Source organism: Hibiscus syriacus, unplaced genomic scaffold, assembly GCF_006381635.1.
Source record: "Hibiscus syriacus cultivar Baekdansim isolate YM2019G1 unplaced genomic scaffold, ASM638163v2 tig00110129_pilon, whole genome shotgun sequence".
In the NCBI taxonomy this organism is placed as follows: Eukaryota; Viridiplantae; Streptophyta; class Magnoliopsida; order Malvales; family Malvaceae; genus Hibiscus; species Hibiscus syriacus.
In genome coordinates this window covers 1,130,499-1,151,369 of record NW_024062602.1, presented here as the reverse complement: position 1 = coordinate 1,151,369, position 20,871 = coordinate 1,130,499, and the positions used below count along the sequence as shown (strand labels likewise).

The 20,871-nt window shown below is 35.4% G+C and overlaps 1 protein-coding gene and 1 pseudogene across 2 annotated transcripts; one reads left to right on the top strand and one right to left on the bottom strand.

The window, feature by feature from the left end:
• The first annotated feature begins 10,510 nt into the window (after positions 1–10,510).
• LOC120215623 lies at positions 10,511–13,427 on the top strand. Of its 2 annotated transcripts, XM_039213257.1 has the most exons (6): positions 10,517–10,639; positions 10,835–10,949; positions 11,036–11,252; positions 11,325–11,587; positions 11,753–11,924; positions 12,934–13,427. In XM_039213257.1, exons 1-6 carry the CDS (start codon positions 10,563–10,565, stop codon positions 12,957–12,959), a joined length of 870 nt encoding a protein of 289 aa, XP_039069188.1. In that variant the 5' UTR covers positions 10,517–10,562; the 3' UTR covers positions 12,960–13,427. The 2 variants fall into 2 exon arrangements, with proteins under 2 accessions (XP_039069189.1, XP_039069188.1); XM_039213258.1 differs by lacking the exon at positions 12,934–13,427 and having other exon boundaries at positions 10,511–10,639; positions 11,325–11,674; positions 11,753–11,823.
• A 153-nt stretch (positions 13,428–13,580) lies between these two features.
• Positions 13,581–14,096, bottom strand: LOC120215633 (annotated as a pseudogene).
• Between the last annotated feature and the right edge of the window lie 6,775 nt (positions 14,097–20,871).

Sequence of the window (20,871 nt, the reverse complement as noted above, 5' to 3'; positions counted from 1 at the left end):
TAATCAATTATGTTACATGTGTTAAAGGTATTAAAGTGTCATAGAAATAAAAGCATACCTTTAAACAAACTGAACGTTCAACGAACCAATCGGCAAGAAGTTAGTTTATGTTCGTTTATTTATTAAACAAATGAACATGAATAAGATTTTATGTTCATTTAATTAAATAAACGAACACAAACAAAAGGCTTGTTCATTTACGTTCGTGAAAATTCAGTAATCCGTTCGTTAATGTTCGTTTATTTATGTTCGTTTATTTATGTTCGTTTTTTTTATATTTACCTCAATCTCCATACTCGTTTGAAATATTAAGATCTAATAAATTTTAAACTTAAACCCATTAATATTTTAAAATCCAATTAATTTTAAACTCAAATAAAAATACTCAAATCAATTAAAGGAAATATAAATCCTAAAATTATTTGGAAAGAAAAAAATTCTTCTGAAATATAAACCTAATTAATTTTATGTTTTTTCATTTATGTTTGTATATGTTCGTTCATTTGTGTTCGTTTACATTCGTTCATTTGTGTTCGTTTACATTCGTTCATTTGTGTTCGTTTATCATTTTAACGAACGAACACAAACAAGCTAAATTTCTTAAATGAACAAACACGAATAAAAAATTCCGTTCGTTTAGTTGTTTGTATTCGTTCGGTTAAAGTTAAATGAGAGAACATGAACATACTGTTAGAAAATGGTGAATTTAATTGATGTATTTAATATTTATATTAAATTCATATTCCTTTTGGCTATTGCAAATTAAAAGATGTTTTTTAATTTGAATATTTAGTATGATAATTACTCTTTGAATATATCAATTTTAAAAGGTATGTGTTACCTTTTTAACTTTGAATATTAAAGATAATTATATACTTTTTTATATTTCAAATTAAAATAATATATGTTTAAGTTTGAATGGTAAAATGAGTTTTATCTTTTTAATATTTCAAATTAAAATATATTATAATATGTTTACATTTGAATATTAAAAGATATTTGGTTGGATTAAATCTCTCTTGAAAATCCCCTATAAATAGTGAGTTAACCTACTAGGTTATTCACAAGTTACAAGTTTCATAATTCAAGAAATTTTACTTTCTTGAAAATATTCTCTCTTCCACTAGTTTTCTGATAATAGTTGAAGGCAATGATGGTTCGTGATATTTACTATTGTGTTACTGTAGTTGATCATATAGTTGTTGTATCTTGGGAGACAGACGACCAACGAACTCGAGTACCAAATGAGTGGTCAAAAAATCTGTCTTAAGGAAACTGTGTAACGACATACATCAACTGATTTTGACCGATTAATCAAAATAAAAAAAGAGTATTTTTATTTCTCTTTATTTTTTATTTGGTTTTAAGAAGTTTAACCTTTATTTATTTATTTTCTCAATATTGATTTTGTTTCAAATTGTCATTTCGGATAACAATCTTAGGATAAGAGTAAACTCGTTCTCTCTTTTTATCACTTTGAATGTTTCCTTTGATTATTTTATTATGATATTTGTTTATTATTATTTTCTATATTATCTCAGATTAATGCTCCATTTTTTAACACATACATTCGTTCGTGTTTGTTCGGTTCGTTTACAGACACTAAATGAAAGTGTAAATACCTTAAGTTGTTTTTATCACGCCATATAATTTTTATGATAAGAATAAACATATATTCTTAGAAGATCACAATCATTTTCTAAATACTTTCTATCCATAAATTTATATATGCTTTATACATATTTATTATAATATTTTATTCTTAGAGCACATAATTTATCCCCAAGAAGTCCAATGACCGCTTCGTCGATCATAGTTTTCTGATGCTCATCACACATGTTGTGAGGCAACAAAAAAAATTGACATATAACATATTAGAATTGCTTTCATTGTATATAGATTATAAATATTAGCTACTTACAGCACAATGAAACCATCACATAGTAGAACATAAAAAGGATTAGTGGTTAAGGCTGCTGGTGGTGTAGACATGGATGGATTGAAGGTGTGCATAGAGTAGAGATATACTCGCACTTCTGAAAATTTTAAATTTTTATTTTTTTTAAATATTTTCTTTATATTTTTAAAGATTTAATTTTAGATTTCAAAAAGTTTAATATAACTTTGTATATTAGTATCTTTTACATAAAATTTCATATTTCACGAGTGTAGGGATGATTTTGGCAAACACTAACCCTTTCAATGAAGAGCTAATCGTCGATGCATGTCTTTCTTATGTTCTATGCTATCTAGTTCTGTTGGCTTCGCACGTCTTGATTGATCTGATGGAAAACACAAGGATGAATTAAGGGAAACTGACGAGATAAATTTTTAAAAAATTTAAATTAGACTATATTCATGGTTATTATACAAATCCTGCGTTCTTCCAGATTCCTTTCATGGTTGTCATCAGGGTCTTTTCTCAATTTTTCCCACAAGAGTTGCTCCAGTAAACAACGTGAATAATAATAGAATAGCCCCTAAATATTAATAAATTTATAAATATATCCGTTAAGTGAACATGGGAAATGCTTGGCATTTATTTTAGGATAAACTAGCATTTAGTATCTAAATATTACTGTTTTAATATTTAAACTTTCAACCTTTTAAAAATCATACCTAATATTTATTTTTATTTCATTTTAGTATCCGTAATTAAAAACTTAATGTATTTAGTACCTAAATTATCAGTTTTAATCTATTTTAGTACCTAAACTTTTAATTTTTTCAAAACTTAACGATAAATTTTGAACGAGATACCAAAATGAAACAAAATCTAAGTTTTTAACGGCAAAATACTTGTAGACACCCGTTTTTGACCAGACTTAAATATATATATATATATATATATTATTATTGTTATTATAATAATTATTTATTATTATTATTATTATTATTATTATTATTATATAATTATTATTAATACTATTAATTTTATTTTTGTAGACCCCATGTTCAACCCACCATTATCTCAACAACAACCCACTACCCCACCTACCTAGGGGTGTGCATTATCGGATATCAGATACTATCCGATCTGAATTTTTGAATATCCGAAAATTTCGGATATCTAAAGTAATGATATGTATCCGATCTGAAAAAATCGAATATCCGAAAATTCGGATCGGATAATATCCGATATCCGAAATTTCGAATCGGATATCCAAATATCCGAATCCGATCTGATTTTTTTGTTGCAAATAACTAGTCTTGTATTTTTTTATCATCAGTTCGAGAGTATCAAAACAGAAAATTGTACTGCTCAACAAAAAACCATCAACCATAAACAATTATAGAATCATTCATATATAGAAATTTAACACAAAACTAGTTATTAATTAGTATATTTTAAGCATTAGACTTCTACATGCACAAGAGATAAAACCAGACTTAAAGTTCAGATCCGGAATAGAAAAGAAAAAGAAAAAGAAAGTAAATCAGCATATAAATCAGCATAAAAAAATTACTTAGGAATTGTGTATGTAGAGGTTCAGGAGTCGTAAAGAGGTTGTCTACGTTAATTCGAGAACTAGACCTCTGAAGCACAGAAAGTAGCCATGGAAATGCAGTTTTTAAACAAACAGATAATAGAATATATGCTCCTTGGATCCAACCATTTCATCAAGAAATTTATCATTTGTATCGCCGAAAACCATTTCTGAGAATTACCTTCTGCAAGTCCAACATTCGATATTCTCAACCCATATTTTATTAATAATCTTTCCTCAGTTTTTTCTCTCTCTCCTCGGTCTTCTTCTTCAGCAAGTAAAACACTTCTCTCATTGACTTGTGTTTCGAATTATAGAAAATAGCAAAAAAAAATAGGATTTTCGGATAATCCGAAAATGGTATATTTTCGATCCGTATCCGATCTGATAATCCGAAAAAAAGTCGGATATCCGATTCGAACTATCCAAAAATTGAAAAACGGATCGGATATCTAAATTTTCGGATCGAATCAACGGATCGAATTGATCGGATCGGTTTTTTTTTTTCACACCCCTACACCTACCCATTCTACTACTCCCACATTTCCACTAACCAATTGAAGCTCAACAAGCTCTATCTCCACTACAGAGACAATTCAAGGAAATTATAAAAAGGGGGGAGCTATAACTGGTTCAGGGGGAAATGGGTTTACGACTCTTCGTATCCTCTCTACGCCCCTTTCAGATGCCCCTTCATCGAGCCCGAGTTCGACTGCCAAAAGTACGGCCGTCCCGATAGCAAGTATCTCAAGTACCGATGGCAACCATTCTCCTGCAGTCTCCCCTGGTTCAATGGGTTGTATTTCTCGAGGAAATGGAGGGGGAAGAAGATCATGTTCGTGGGTGACTCACTGAGTTTGAATCAGTTCTAGTCTTTGACGTGCATGGTTCAGGCCTGGGTTCCTAATTCCCAGATTTCGTACATCAAACGAGACGGGCTTACTTTGGTTAGCTTTCTGGTTGGACCAGCAATGATGAGCAGTCGTTTGTTGAAGCCCTTGTGTTTCTTTTCGATGGCACAATATCTATTTGTTTCCATAGTACTGGTTATGGAGATCCAGTAATAATTTTTATTGCAATTCTTCAAGTCGATGATAAAGCATTCGAAGAGGTAAAATAAATTTCTGAAGTTGTTTATGGAACAAAAATTTTGAATTTTTTATTCCATGTATCGTAAATTAGGATTTCTCGGTAATTGAATGTTGTGAATGCTTATTCATTTCGGTAATTGGATGGCCATTATACCATGTGGAAGCACATTCGGTGCCCAGTGGAGTATTCGTCCTCAATTTGCAATGCGTCCTTATATCCCAAACCGAATAATAAAAGCCAGATTGCGAGACAAATACAATGAGTTATTTGGGAATGGGGTCATCAAATTCAGGATTGTTTTCACGTGATTCCTTACCATTGTTATCATTTATGAGGTCATCTCAAACATCACACCATCGTAGGGGATCACGGTTCATTGTTAGAGCTGAAACTGATTATTTATAATAACATGCACATTTTTAGATCAATGCCTCGAAACTTCATGCATCATGCATCATGCATTCATGCATCATGCATTCATGCATATTTCACATTATTTTTCTCTTTTTCATTAACTTCACATGTCTTATCAAAAATGGGAACATTTTGATCATATTCCCATGACTTACAAGGAACTTTACCAACAACGTTTTGACACTCACGTAGTGTCACCATATCCGGTGAAACCCACGAAGCCCCCATACCCGAGGTAGTATGATAAGAATGATCATTGCGAATATCATGGCGGTGTCCCAAGGCACACTATTGAGAATTGTTACGCATTCAAGAGAATCGTGCATAAAATGCTTAACAAGAACTGGATCGACTTCAACAACTTGGGGGCATCCAAGTGAGGAAGATCATTTCATCATTTGAGGCATTTTGTTTAAATTTGTTTTTTTTCATCTTTTCTCAAGTTTTTGTAAGGGCATTTATATAAATTTATGTTACTTTAAAGACGACTAGCAATGAATCAAATTTGCAGACTTGAAATTCTTTGAATATCAACTGAATTAAAAAAACTCTGTAAATGATTCAGAGTTACAGATCTTTGACAAAGTAACATGATTTAAAAGTGGTAAAACAAGGACTTTGACCTTACCCAAGAAGATATGCTCAAACACCGTACGCTTCTCTTGCGAATAACCAATATAGCCTTCTCCTCTCGTAAGGGAAAGAAAAAAGAGGCTTGGTATTTAGGTGTGCATAGGTGCAGACAACATGGGGCCTCTTTCACATATGACTTTACTATACTTTTTGTTTAAGACGTTTAATGACGGTTATGATCTTTACAGATGGAATAGCAGAGTAGGTGAATCTAGTTTAGGTAGTTGCTTGGAAATTGAACTCTAAAGATGACTTTTTTTTACTTTCAACAAACACCTAGACTATAACAGGTTCTTCTTGACAATCGTAAGAAATTAAATCCGTAAAGTTGAGCAATTCCACTAAGGCAATTGGTTATAGAGGGAACTCGAGAGCCCTGGCTTTATGAATATATTGAGTTCAAACCATGACATTGCTCGGACACTTGGTAATTCAGTGTTTGCTCCACTGCTATTGTCAGGCCGAAGAATTTGTGACGAAACGAACCCTTCAGTTAACCTGATAAAAGTGATTATAATGTTAAGTTGTCCCTCTAAAGAAATTGGTTAAACGCTCAGCTTTATGGATTCGGCTAGCCAGACAGCGACAAATTAAATCAAATTTATCTAAACAAGAAATTTTCGGTAATAATGGACTAAGGGAGTTAAAAAGCACCTGTTATAGTCAATTTCACACGAGCACTCAAGAATTTCATTTTTAGACCGATATTTTTGCACTACCATTGTTAGAGGAGCCTACGAAGCTTGAAAAAATGGAGTATTTCAGAGGACCGAAATAGAAGGTCTAGTAATTGATCATGCTAGTTGCGTCATTTTGTTCGCATCCAATTAAAATGCCAAGCTAAGAAAAAGGCACGTTGCAATGACCGAGAAAAAATGACGTTTTTTGATGGTTGAAACCTTAGAAATTAGGAAGCCAACCTGGAGCCAACTCATCAATTCAGATATTTGTCAAAGAGCTATAACTCTGAAAGCATTAAAAGAGCTATTGATTCCTTTGATATACTTTGAATTCATGTTTATGATTTGATTCGATTGTAAACATGAATTAAGGAGCAATGTTTTATAGACTTCTTATATCTTTTTTTCCCTCCTAAAATAAGAGAAAGGAAAAAATATTTTCAAACAGGACAGTCTCAAATGTGAAAGGCTGCAACCCGAGAAGAAAATGGGGCATAGTCGATCCCGAGTACAAGACTGGCAGACAAAAATGAGACTCCATCCCGAAGATAAAATAACCAATTCATGTTGCATGCATTTTAGACATACTTAAGAGCATCACATTCAACATTTTTTTTGCATATATAATTTTTTGCAACTTTTAGAGTCAATTTCAACTTTATAGCGAAGGATATTGGACTCAACAAACAACTTTCCAGTTTCATTTAGAGTCAATTTCAACTTCACAGCGAAGGATATTGGACTCAACAAACAACTTTTCAGTTTCATTCAGAGTCAATTTCAACTTTACAGCGAAGAATATTAGACTCAACAAACAACTTTCCAGTTTCATTCAGTGTTAATTTCAACTTCACAGCGAAGGATATTCAACTCAACAAACAACTTTCTAGTTTTATTCAGAGTCAATTTCAACTTCACAGCGAAGGATATTCGACTCAACAATTAACTTTCCAGTTTCATTCAGAGTCAATTTCAACTTCACAACGAAGGATATTGGACTCAACAAACAACTTTCCAGTTTCATTTAGAGTCAATTTCAACTTCACAACGAAGGATATTGGACTCAACAAACAACTTTCTAGTTTCATTCAGAGTCAATTTCAACTTCACAACGAAGGATATTGGACTCGAAGTGACACAATTTACTCGAGATTGGATTTCAACTTCACGACGAAGGATATCCAACTCAAAACCAATTTGGTGAAACAACCCTTGTATTTCAACTTCACAACGAATGATATCCAATTCAAGGCTCAACTACACAACGAATGGGCCATCCATGATTTCAACTTCACGACAAAGGATATCGTGCCCACCAGCAACATTCATCTTTAGATTGGATTTCAACTTCACGACGAAGGATATCGTGCCCACAAGATGCATACAACTCTAGATTGGATTTCAATTTCACGGCGAAGGATAACCAATTCAAGACTCAACTTCACAACGAAGGGGCCATCCACGATTTCAACTTCACGACAAAGGATATCGTGCCCACAAGCAGCATACAACTCTAGATTGGATTTCAACTCCACGACGAAGGATATCCAATTCAAGGCTCAACTTCACAATGAAGGGGCCATCCACGATTTCAACTTCACGATGAAGGATATCGTGCCCACAAGCTGCATCAATCTCTATATTGGATTTCAACTTCACAATGAATGATATCCAATTCAAAGCTCAACTTCAGAGCGAAGAAGCTTTCCAGTTTCATTCAGAGTCAATTTCAACTTCACGGTGAAAGATATTGGACTCGAAATAACGCAACTTACACAAGATTGGATTTCAACTTCACAACGAAGGATATCCAATTCAAAGCTCAACTTCACAACAAATGAGCCATATACGATTTCAACTTCACGACGAAGGATATCGCACCCAAAAGATTGACCCAAATTCACGACGAAGGAGTCATCTGTAACACAACAACACCAAAGTCTTCAGGTCAAGTTTCATCGTCACGACGAAGTATCTTGAGCTAGGAGACGATCCAGGAGCTACTTTCCAAAGCTTTGAGTTTGATTTCGACTTCACGACGAATGATATCATGCTCAAGATTTTACAGTTCAACTCAACTTCACAAAGAATGAGTCACCCACGATTTCAACTTCACGAAGAAGGATATCGTGTCCAATGGATCGACTTAGTGTCACAACAAACACTATCAAGTCTCAAATCAAAGAGAATTGGACAAAAACTTGTTGTCTTTTTCATCTTTGCCCTATTCTTGTTAACACAAAAATGTGCAAAGAGGGGCAGCTGTAAACACTCGTTTTTGATCGGGCTTAAAAAATATATATATATTATTATTGTTATTATAATAATTATTTATTATTATTAATAATAATAATAATTATTATTATATTATTATTAATGCTATTAATTTTATTTTTGCAAGCCCCATGTTCAATCCACCATTATCTCAACAACCACCCATTACCCCACCTACCCATTCCAGTACTTCTACATTTCCACTAACAAATTGAAGCTCAACAAGCACTATCTCCACAACAGAGAATTCAAGGAAATTATAAAACGGAGGGGGGCGGAGTTGCAACTGGTTCAGGGGGGAATGGGTTTACGACTCTTCATATCCTCTCTACGACCCTTTCAAATGCCCCTTCATCGAGCTCGAGTTCGATTGCCAAAAGTACGGCCGTCCCGATATCAATTATCTCAAGTTCCGATGGCAACCATTCTCCTGCAGTCTCCCCTAGTTCAATGGGTTGTATTTCTCGAGGAAATGGAGGGGGAAGAAGATCATGTTCGTGGGTGACTCACTGAGTTTGAATCAGTTCCAGTCTTTGACGTGCATGGTTCAGGCCTGGGTTCCTAATTCCCAGATTTCGTACATCAAACGAGACGGGCTTACTTCGGTCAGCTTTCTGGTTGGACCAGCAATGATAAGCAGTCGTTTGTTGAAGCCCTTGTGTTTCTTTTCGATGGCACAATATCTATTTGTTTCCATAGCACTGGTCATGGAGATCCAGTAATTATTTTTATTGAAATTCTTCAAGTCGATGATAAAGCATTCGAAGAGGTAAAATAAATTTCTGAAGCCGTTTGTGGAACAAAAATTTTGAATTTTTTATTCCATGTATCGTAAATTCAGATTTATCGGTAATTGAATGTTGTGAATGCTTATTCATTTCGGTAATTGGATGCTCATTATACCATGTGGAAGCACATTCGGTGCCCAGTGGAGTATCCGTCCTCAATTTGCAATGCGTCCTTATATCCCAAACCGAATAATGAAAGCCAGATTGGGAGACAAATACAATGAGTTATTTGGGAATGGGATCATCAAGTTCAGGATTGTTTTCACGTGATTCCTTACCATTGTTATCATTTATGAGGTCATCTCAAACATCACACCATCGTAGGGGATCACAGTTCATTGTTAGAGCTGAAACTGATTATTACACTATCCATGGTGTGTCGAGAAATGCAAGTAAATCTGAAATTAAAAGTGGGATACTTTCGATTAATCAGAGCTAATTAATTCGAATTGAATTTTAATTTTAATTTTCGTAATTAAGACAACGACAAATTAATTGGTACCAAAAGGACGGTTCAAGGGTGCTAATCATTCATTGACCGTAATTGACTCCCGAACCAGACACATTTATGGTAAAACGCAGATCAGGTAAGATGGTGTCCGATCAACCTAAATATATTTTTAAAATGATCGGTGGCGACTCTAAATCATTTTATTCAAGTCAAAGCCTAATTTCGAACCCACCCGAAAGATAGTCACATCAATACTAAAATGAAATAAAAATTAAATTTAAGTATAACTTTAAAAAAATTAAAAAATTAAATATTAAAACAACTAGAAATGATAATTTAGATATTAAATATGAAATTTACACTTTATGTTAAGGTCCAATTTCGATCAGTAAATGCTGCTATTCCTATGCCGATGCCTATGCCTATGAACTTGTGAGTCCTTTCTTTCCTGCCGTTTTAAATAAATCGGTCTCCGCCTCTCCCGCTTGTAATTTCTCATTCATTTACCAAAATGCAAATCTTAATAGATTTCGATGATCATCGCCTTCAGTTCCGGAATTTTTGTAGGAACTTCATATTTTCATTTTCAAAAAATAAAAAAATAAAAAAAATCGGATAATGTTCGTTCATTTGGTTTCATTTAATCGTTCTTAATTGATTAATTAATTGAAACGGAGGATACTTTATTATCTGTTTCTTTTAATTAATTAATTAATTAAAAGATTTCTCCGTTTCTTTTGAAATGGCTTCGAGTTTTGATCGGTGGGAAAAGGATCCTTTCTTCTCTGTTGCTGAAGAAGTACAGCAATCCGCTGACAGGTAAATCTCTTCCTATTCTTATTTAGGGTTCATAATTTTTATTAATTTTATTTGGTTTATACTCATAATCCGAATCTAAAGAAAATTTATAACTTTTAATCATGAATTTGATTCCTAAATGATAAAACTAATATTTAGAATTTCAATTAGTCCATTATTTGGTTGAAAATTTGGGTTGTTTCCGCGTTTCAAAAGGATGGAATCGACATATAGGACATGGATACACGCGATAAAAGACGATTCTTCTGCATGGAATTTAGAGGAACTTGGTAGGGATCTACGTACAGCTATTAGCACTACCAAATGGCAGGTCATCTTATGCATTCTATCATTATTTTCATGATTGGTTCGTTCATGAATTGGTTCAGGATCTTAAGGAATTTGAATTGTTTGCAGTTAGAGGAGTTTGAAAGGGCTGTTCAATTGAGTTCCCCGAGCGAGGAAGCTAGAGATAGGCATTGTGATTTCATCTCAGCACTTAAGGATCAGAGTTTAAAGATTGAAAAATATTTGCAGGAATCAGCCTGTTCAGAGGTTAAATCATCAATGCATTTGGATGAAGGTGAACGCAATGAACTAGCTTTATTTTTGTCCGCACCGCATCTAACCAGAGGTTCGACACGTCCTAAGAAACCAGTTAGGGGAAATGAAAGTCGACGAGGGGTCAATAGAGAATCGGCACCAGATTTCTTGAAGAATGCAGTTCAGTCTATTGAGTTGAGCTCATCTGAGGCTAACAGCGAGAAGTCAGTTGGGATCAGGAGAGCTGCTAGTGCTGCTGACATTGGTGCTTGGAAGATTGCAATTTTAGATGATGTTTCACAGAAAAACTCTTCCAATGGTAGGTCCATTCTTCCACCACGAAGGGCACCAAGCTCTGGTTCCCTAAGTTCCAAGGAATCTGCAGCCACGGAGGAGTTGTCAAAGAATAGCATCAGGAAGTCAAAGGTAATTTCTTGTCATCAAGGGTCTAATGCAGGGTTGTTGAGACCTCCGGAGTTGCCTAGGGTGAAATTCTACCGCTGTATTAAATGAGTTATAGTTTTTCGATTTTTCACTTTTCGTTACCATATTCTAAGCAGTTCCATTAGTTTTTATCTTTTCCTCTTGCAGGGAAATGATGAATGCTATGAAAAGAATAGTGGTGGTGTGGATAGTGATGATAAGCAACTTAATGGTTGGTATGAGTCTATTCAAAGACAGCTTCGAAGGTCTCAGCATCAAACGAAAAGTAACCCGTTTACTAATATAGCAGTTTGGGCTTTAATGTTCATCTGCTTGATTGGTGAGCTTTCCTGATGTTCTCTCATTTTCTTTTTCATCCTTTTTAGGGTTTGTTGCAGATTTTTTCTGCTTATCTGTTTACAAGCAAAGTTTACATGCTCTTTCCCATCAATTATGCAATTTCTTTCATTTTTCTAATTTGTGAAAAATCTTTACCAATGTTTTTTTCATCATTAGTAAAGGCATTTCATTCTTTGGCTGTTATCTGTGTTTTGTGCTGCTTGGCTTAAATGGTGAATTCTCATTGCAATGGGGCATAAGGCAGTGTGATCTGGAGAGTGACCAGAAGAAGAAAATTTTAAGTGGAAAAAATGTAACCCCAGAGACCAGTAAAAAATAGATATGCATATCTAATCCCATAGGACCTTAGATTCCTTAGTTCATAATATTAGTGAATCATTAGAGCTTGAGATTCCAAATGCATACTAAATGTGGACAAACCATTTAAATAAATGAGACTGAAATCAGGAACATAGTACATCAAAATCTTAGCAGTTTATAAGATAAAAATGGAATATAAATTTTCAAAGAAACAAATTTCGTAAATGCACCATTTTTGGTCTCTAGGACTGATTGTTCTTAAAAGAAGAGAAACTAGTAAGTTGTTATTGATAAAGATACAGCAGGTTGAATAGAATGGAGAATTTTGGTTGATATAAAAATAATGGCATTGAATCTATCTGGTTGAAGGATTTCAAAACTATTTGGTTTTGTTGTTGGTAGAGTTTTTGGCAATTAGATGGTAAACAAGTCAAAGTTTGATTACTTCAATGGTTTAGATAGCAAAAATATATCATGTGAAGGATTAACCGTATGCTGGTAGAAAACAATGGCAAGCCTGAAATAACATGGGATGTATTAAGATAATTAGAACCAAGACTTAAGTGCCTAATATGTTACTGCAAAAGTCGTTTGCTTTGCCTTATGCAATATTATGTAACCAAATTCATATTTTTGAAATTTAGTTAGCTAAGTTTATGAAGCTTAAACTTCTTTTTTATCCTATGCAGTTTTGATCGTATTGCATAACATATGAATAGGACACACTTGGACCAGCAATTTATAATCAGTGGCAAATTTTTTGGTCTAAAGTCCTTGAGGTGTATATGTTGCACATATTATGCTTTCACCAGATGATTTGCCTGTTTACATCTAAGGAGAAGGTAGCATGATGAAAAGCAAGAGCACCATTTGTTCCTTCTCTTTCCCTTGACCACTTCTTGCCTCTCCCTTCCAACTTCGGTTTTTCTGATGAAGGGCAGATCCTGTAGTTCAGTAAGGATCTGAGGGATTAGGGAGTTGAACTGAGGCTGTCCGATCATTTAATCCATATTCTCTGTTTTCCTTGGTAAATTGTATTAATAGCCTGTATCATTTGAATCCTCCCTTTCCCACCTTTTCCTTTTCTTTTCTATTGTAACCAATTAGGATATGGAAGGGGAAAAGAGAAAACGTCTGTTGCTACAATATTGTAATAATAATCGAAATATGGTAAGTTGGTAACACATTGCAATAACCTGAAGGGACAATAATAGTACTAAATTTTGAGTAAAATTCTAACATTACTAGCATTCAGACTGAGATTTATTTCAAGGGAAGAAATGGGTATTTTGAGGTTGACTTGATGGATGATGGTTCATCGTGAAAACCAAATCGATTACAACATTTATGAGCCTCTTGTCAGGTATCTGTAACAGAAATAGGAAGCAGCAACCAGCAGTGGTATGATGAACTCGAGAAGGCTGGCAAATTTAGGTTTATGCTCATCCCTGATAACAAAAGCACTCGTATCTCTCTTCATAGGTTCCTCAGTTGAAGCAACCTGGAAATGTTCATTGTTGTTTGAACTGTAACCCTGGATAACACCAACCCGGTACTTGAAGACCAAGTTCTTAGCTGTCTTGCTATGTCCGAGGTCGTTGAATTCTTTCGTCGCGTCCTTCCCAGCCGATTCCAACATCCAGGAGGAGTTCTTCCAAGAACTTGGATACGTTCAGAACCTGAAAGAATTAGCCAAGTCTCTGATTATTTATTACAGACAGATGAGTTTATAATGGGTTGGTTTGAGTGAAAAAGAAAGCAGGGTTACTCTGCCGTGGATGACGAGCCAACAGTCGTTCTTGGATTTGTGTTGAGCAACATGTTGGAGGGTGAAAAACGTATGTTCAGCCATTGTCGTAGTGAGAATAAAGGCGAAACTGATTTACTTGAGAAACAATGGGGCTGAAAGCTTGGAAATGGTACTCATGAAATCTTGGTAATGGGAGAGGGGAAAGAACAACAAATTCCTCACTTGTCTTTCTTCTGAGTTGGTGATGGGTTAAGTGAGTTGTAGGGACCGAGATCAGAAGGAAGATATTCAGGACGACAACTTATATTGGAAAGGTAGGTTGGTAAGCCACTCCACTGGCGTTACCTGGAACAGTAGCACAAGTTATTTCAACTTTGTAACTTCTCTACCTCATAACTGTTTTAAGATTTTTGAGTTTTAAATCGGGTGTTTCTCATTCAACCTTTTCAAACTCTTTTAGAATGTTAAAACCAATGTTTTTAAAACCGGACCGAACTTTGAACCGGTGAAGGTACTGGTTCACTGGTTTAATCGGGTTCAACTGCGGTTCAACCAGATTTTATATAAAAAATATATTTTTTAAAATTTTACATAATATTCAAATTAATATAAATATATATATATATATATATAACACTTTTTTTAAGTTTACAACATTAAAAGGTATAAAAATATCACAAGTCATAACATATATAAGTTTAAAAAACATAAAATCAAGTGAAATAAAATGATTCAAATCAACTACAACATAATATTTAAGGTAAAACATATTAAATAATAAATATAATTATATAACTATAATCAAAAAATAAATTTGGGGCTGAAAAAAATCATAACAAACGATATCGTTTGGTTTAATTTTTTTTTTTAAAAAACCCACATGGCTAAGAAACATAGAAGAGCATCCCAACTGACTTCTATAAATACTAGAGGTAATTTGACATTCAAAATCATGGAGCCTTTTGGTGAGCACAGAACGAACAATTCTTTCGCTTCAATTGAGCTTTTAATTTTTTTTTGAGTTCGAGCCTTTTCAATTTCAAGTTTCAATATTATATTTCGAGTTCGAGTTGAACTTGATAATTTTTAGCTCGTGAGTTTTTGAGTCAAGTTGAGCTTACTTTTAAAGTTTTCGAGTTTGAGTCGAGCTCAGCAGTACTCGACTTCAACTCGGCTCGTTCACACCGGTTTTGTCGATTTTCAGCCGGTTCACCCCGATTTTGCCGGTTCTCAGTCGGTTCTACCGGTTCTTTACCGGTTCTGTGCTCATCCGGTTTTGGAAGTTAATCGGACCAGACAGGCCACCGGTTCACGGTTCAACCGGTCGAATCGGCTGGTCCGGTTTTAATAACATTGGTTAAAACTTAAAACCCTCTTAAATAATACTTGTATAAAAAATGTCCAAACCATATTTTTATGAGAAAATAACCTCAGTGACCAAAAATCCCATATAATATACGATTTTAACCAACATTTTCCGGATTTGCCAAAATGACCAACAAAATCGCAATGCGATCGCTAATTCGCAACGCGATCTCCATTATCGCAAATTCGCGTTGCATTTTCGCAATGTGATAGTTGAAAATCGCGTTGCGATGGTCTACAGTATCGTTGCGATTTTCCCAATTCGCAATGCGAATAAGTAAATCGCAACGCGAATTGGGAAAATCGCAATGCGAATAAGTAAATCGCAACGCGAATTGGGAAAATCGCAATGCGATACTGACTATCGCAATGCGATAATACAAAATCGCAACGAGATACTGACTTTCGCAACGCGATTCTGACTTTCGCAACGCGATTTACATAGCGCCATTCGTATTAACGCGTATTTTTTTTTCAAATTCCAAACACAAATTTTTTCTTAATAAATCGGAAAATGAACCGTCCACAGTAATCGCAACTCATAACCTCAAACCCAAAAACACAACACTCAGTCCCATCTCCATCTCTCACTCTCTACGGCGAAATCCGTCCCCATCTCCGAAGATTTCCGTCCCCATCGCCGGCGAAATCCCTCACAACCATTCACAGTCAAAAATCCCTCACAATCATTCAGAAATGGAAAATCAACCTCCGAGGGTTAGTTTTTTTATTTTTATTTTAAAATTTTTGCATTATTTTAGGTTTTTCATATTGAGATTGATGATAAGTTTACTGGTAATTTCAATAATAGATTAACCATTTCACTTAGATTTCTTATTAAATTCATTCGATTGCTGTCAATACTGCTAAACTGTTTAGCCTGTGAAGTTAGTATTTGTCTTTGCTTTGTCTTTTGGTTGAAGTAATGCAGAAGAAGAATAGTTTCGAGAATGAAAATCGCAACCCGGAAATAACTATTGCAACGAGATAATCGCAAAGCGAAATAAAAATCGCAACGCGAAACCAAAATCGCATTGCGATTTTCATTTCGCGTTGCGATTTTCATTTCGCGTTGCGATTTTTATTTCGCGGTTGCGATTTTCATTTCGTGTTGCGATTGTCTGGTCGCGATAGTCATTTCGCGTTGCGATTCTCTCGTTGCGATAGTCATTTCCGCGTTGCGATTCTCATTATCTCGTTGTGATTTTCATTTCAACCAAAAGACAAAAACAGTGTTGCAAATTTTAGTTTCAAGAATAAACTACTATTTATGTTTATTGTTTTGTTTTTGGTATATCTTGACAGTGTAATTTTTGGTATATCTAACTTGGTATGTTTATTGTTTTTTTGTAGAAATTTTTTTCGGCTTCATTGACATTAAGGAATAAAGTTAGCCTAGCCACTACAATTGCTTCGAAGCTTTCAACTGCACAAAGAAAATTGTTTGAAGAAACCTGCTTCGGGCCATGGCTGAGAGTACAGCATCCGGGTGGAGATGCTAGTTTGACCCATTTGTGGCTTCAGACCATGACTAGCAATCTACCCGACAGTATACAACGTGGTGAGGAAGAGATATGGTTTCATTTTCCACCGGCGTATACTTGTTTTGGGCGGAAGGAGTTCTGCTTAATCACTGGTCTACGATTCGGACACGATGATGTAGGCCGGTACACTCGTCATATCACCCGCCCATCATGGTTATCCAGGGTTTTTCCTGATGAGTCAATAGAGAAGCCGAACTTACACGTCGACGACATGAAGAAATTGTTTAATAAGAAAGATGGTTTTACTCGGATGAATGACGTCGATGTTGTTCGAGTATGCCTTCTACTACTTTTGTATGCCGGCTTTTTAGGCAGAGAGGCCAGACAACCTATTCCTCAGGAGCTAATATTATTGGTAGAGGACCTAAATGCATAGAATCTGTTTCCGTGGGGTTCATATATATGGAAAGCTACCTGGACTAAGTTGTCGTCTGCCTTTGATGACCGCAAAAGTTTGCGGGGCGATGGGTCGAAATACACTTTGTCAGGTTTTGTTTGGGCCTTTAAGGTAAGAATTTCTATATAATGTTTTCAAAATTATAATTAATTATTTAACAATTACTAATGTTTGTTATTATATTGTTTGTAGATTTGGATATTCGAGGCTTTCCCCAGCATGCAGACATATGCATTAAAATCCTCAGATGATATTCCTAGGGCTTTTTCCTGGAAGAGGAAACGTATGTTGGATTGGGAAGACTTAATACCATATGCGACAATAAATAATGTAAGTTAACACAAATACTATCATATATAAACAAGTTATTAATAGTAGACGTTTAACTTTGTTTTAGTTTTTATATTTTTAGGAGGCCAACACTCCATTAATGAGACTGACACCCACGGAGGCTGAGCTTGCCACTGATTGGTGGCAAGCTAGTCAGCATTTTTTTGATGGCACGAATGATGAGCAACCTCCACTTCCTCCACTTCGAGAGCCATCACCTCACCCAGAGCCATCACCTGATCGACCCGACTATACACCTCTACAACGAGAGCCATCACCTATCCCGTCACATCATCGAGTCTCTTCTCCACCATCACCTCATGATAGGCGACCGACAAAGATGCCACGACTTCTATCTCCCTGTTCTCCACCTCCATGGGATGAGTCAAGGGAGTTACGTGATGAGGTCAATGCCTTGCGTGAGGAGATCAGTACTCTACGCGATAACGATGGTGCATGGCGTGTGGAGGTGTCTACTTTACGTGGTGAGGTTGCCGCTCTACGTGAGATGGTAGTATCGTTGTAGAATGAGGTTCATACTCTACGCAACGAGGTAAGTTTAAGATTTTCCATATTTAACTTGATGATAAATTTACTCGTAATTTCACTTAAATTAACCATTTCACTTAGATTGCTTAGTAAATTTATTCGGTTGCTGCCAAAACTGCTAAACTTTTTACTTTAACACTGTGAAGTTAGTATTTGTCTTTGTTTTGTCTTTTGGTTGAAAGTTTGAAATATATTTATCTTTGTTTTCACTGTTTAAATATCATGTCTGTTTATTTACTGATATTTGTATTTTTATTTAGCGGACCGATAAGGTGGATGCTTTACGTCGGGTTTTTCTTGTACGACAGAGTTCACGCATCAGACGGCGTGCACATGCTATTAAGTCTCCGTATACCCCAATAGTGCGAAGACACCGCAAGAAGAAGCCCGACTCACCTATCATCCCTCAAGAGTCCACTCCTATCGTTGAAGAGGCCCTTATCATTCCTCGAGAGTCCCCTCCCACCGTTCAAGAGGCCACTGTCATCGTTGAAGAGGTCCCTCCCACCATTCAAGAGCCCGATTCACATGGCGTCATATGTAGGATTCTTGAGAAACCCTCTGACGTGCCAGACATGATGGATTCAAGTTGGCTCTCGTATGAGTTACCAGCCAGTACCATACCGGTATCTGAAGAGGAGAGGAAACAACTACCGGACACAATTCTGGATAACACCCTTTGGGCTAAGACCGCAGTTGATTTTTATCTACATGAGCGAAGCCAGGGGTGTTTCACTGACATATGCAAGCTCAATGATGATATCTATTTGTTGCTTGATCGGTCTTGGTGGGGCGTATTATTAGGGGTCGAAGACAATGGCTATTTCGATGGAGGGGTAAGTCTTATATTTTTCTTATATTTTCATTTGATTATTTTTTTTTGTAAATTTATGTAAGTTACTAATATATGTCTTTTTTTGTAAAACAGCATATCGATGCGTGGGTGTCACGTCTTCTAATAATTAGGAAACTTAAGGAAAATAAAAGAAATACACAGTATACAATTATGCTGACGTCTTTTAACGCCGTTCACTTGAAGAATCAACGAGATGAATCATTTGCGTTGGGCAATGGACAAGCTAAACTTTATCCTGCATGGTGGGAGGTCGATAAGGTTAGTGTTTATTTTAGATTGAGTTTAAAGGTATTCATAAATAAGTGCGCAAATGAATGAATTATTACTTATGATTGCAGGTGTTTATCCCTGTTTTGGAACGTAACCATTTGCTTCTCGTCGAGCTTCAGATCCCATCCCTTAAGGCAATAGTATATGACAGCATGATAAATTACATATCATTGGCTGATTTAAGAGATATTATTAAGGGATGGAGCTCTTATTTGGCTAAATACTTGGATGCGATAAATTATTGGACTCGTTCTGGAAACAAGAAGCCAAAGAAGCTCAATATTACAGTTAGCAGAGACGAGACCGCACTACAACAAACGAAAGGACCCAGAGGGGATTGTGGTCCTCTCGTATGCTTGGCGTTTGACCGTTTGATCACAGGAAGTATAAAGTATCTACCTCCCACCGATATAGATAGAGCTGTAGTAGGCTTGTGGTTTCGACATTATATGGCTAGATCGATATATACGAGACGCTGCCTACCTGCATCCGTGTTATAAAAATGTCCATAAACAATTGGTATGTTTATAGGCTTGTGGTTTGAAAATGTTTGGTTAAGTACCTAGAATTCAATAATTTGCTGTTTGTAGGTTTTAGATGTGTAGAAAGTGTTGTTTGAGCAAATGTTTGGTTTATGCAGGTTAATCTCATAAGTGAGCTGCGTGAAAATGATGTATGGCTGTAAAAGTTGATTCAATAGTAGAAGTGTTATTTTCTCTAATAATTATTGCTTATTTTTTTATTGTTTAATTGATTTGTAAAAGGTGATTTGTAAAAGTTGATTTGCTTAATTGATGTTAACATAATTCTTATTTGTGCTTGTTTAATTGATTGAAATGTAATGGTTGATTTTGTTGATTTCAATCTGCATTATGTTGAAGGCAAAAAGTACTATCGCAATGCGAAATGAAAATCGCAACGAGAGAATCGCAACGCGAAAATGAAAATCGCAACGCAAAATTAAATTCGCGTTGCGATTTTCATTTCGCATTGCGATTCCCTCGTTGCGATTTTCATTTCGCATTGCGATAGTAATTTCCGCGTTGCGATGGACATTAAGATGATTGCCTATTAAGTGATAACAACTGGAACAGATCATAGCAATTTTCAAACTCAAGTTACTAATACATGCCTAACTGAAAATGTTAAAAGTTCACACATAAAATCTACATAATACAACGTTTGCATTTAAAAATCACCTAAGTTAACAGTCCCAAAAGGTGAAGCCAGTTGTGATTGGGATTTTAAAGATGATTACGATTTTGATTGCCTTTTTCTTGACACCATATGAGCTTTGGATTTTGATGATGATCCATATTTTGGTAGAGGAAAAGATGATTGTGATGGCACTGGTGATCCACATGTCAACCTTGTATGACCACTTTCCTTGCACCGACTACATGTCGATCTCTTCTTCTCTTCACCCTTAGACGGTATACGATCGTGACTTTTTGGTCGGCCAGGTAGCCTTCTGTCCATGGCTGGTGGCAAAACTGTTTGTAAGTCATCTGGTATGTCCCACTCAGAAGGATGTGAAATAGGGTAGACAATCTCGGCATAAGTCTG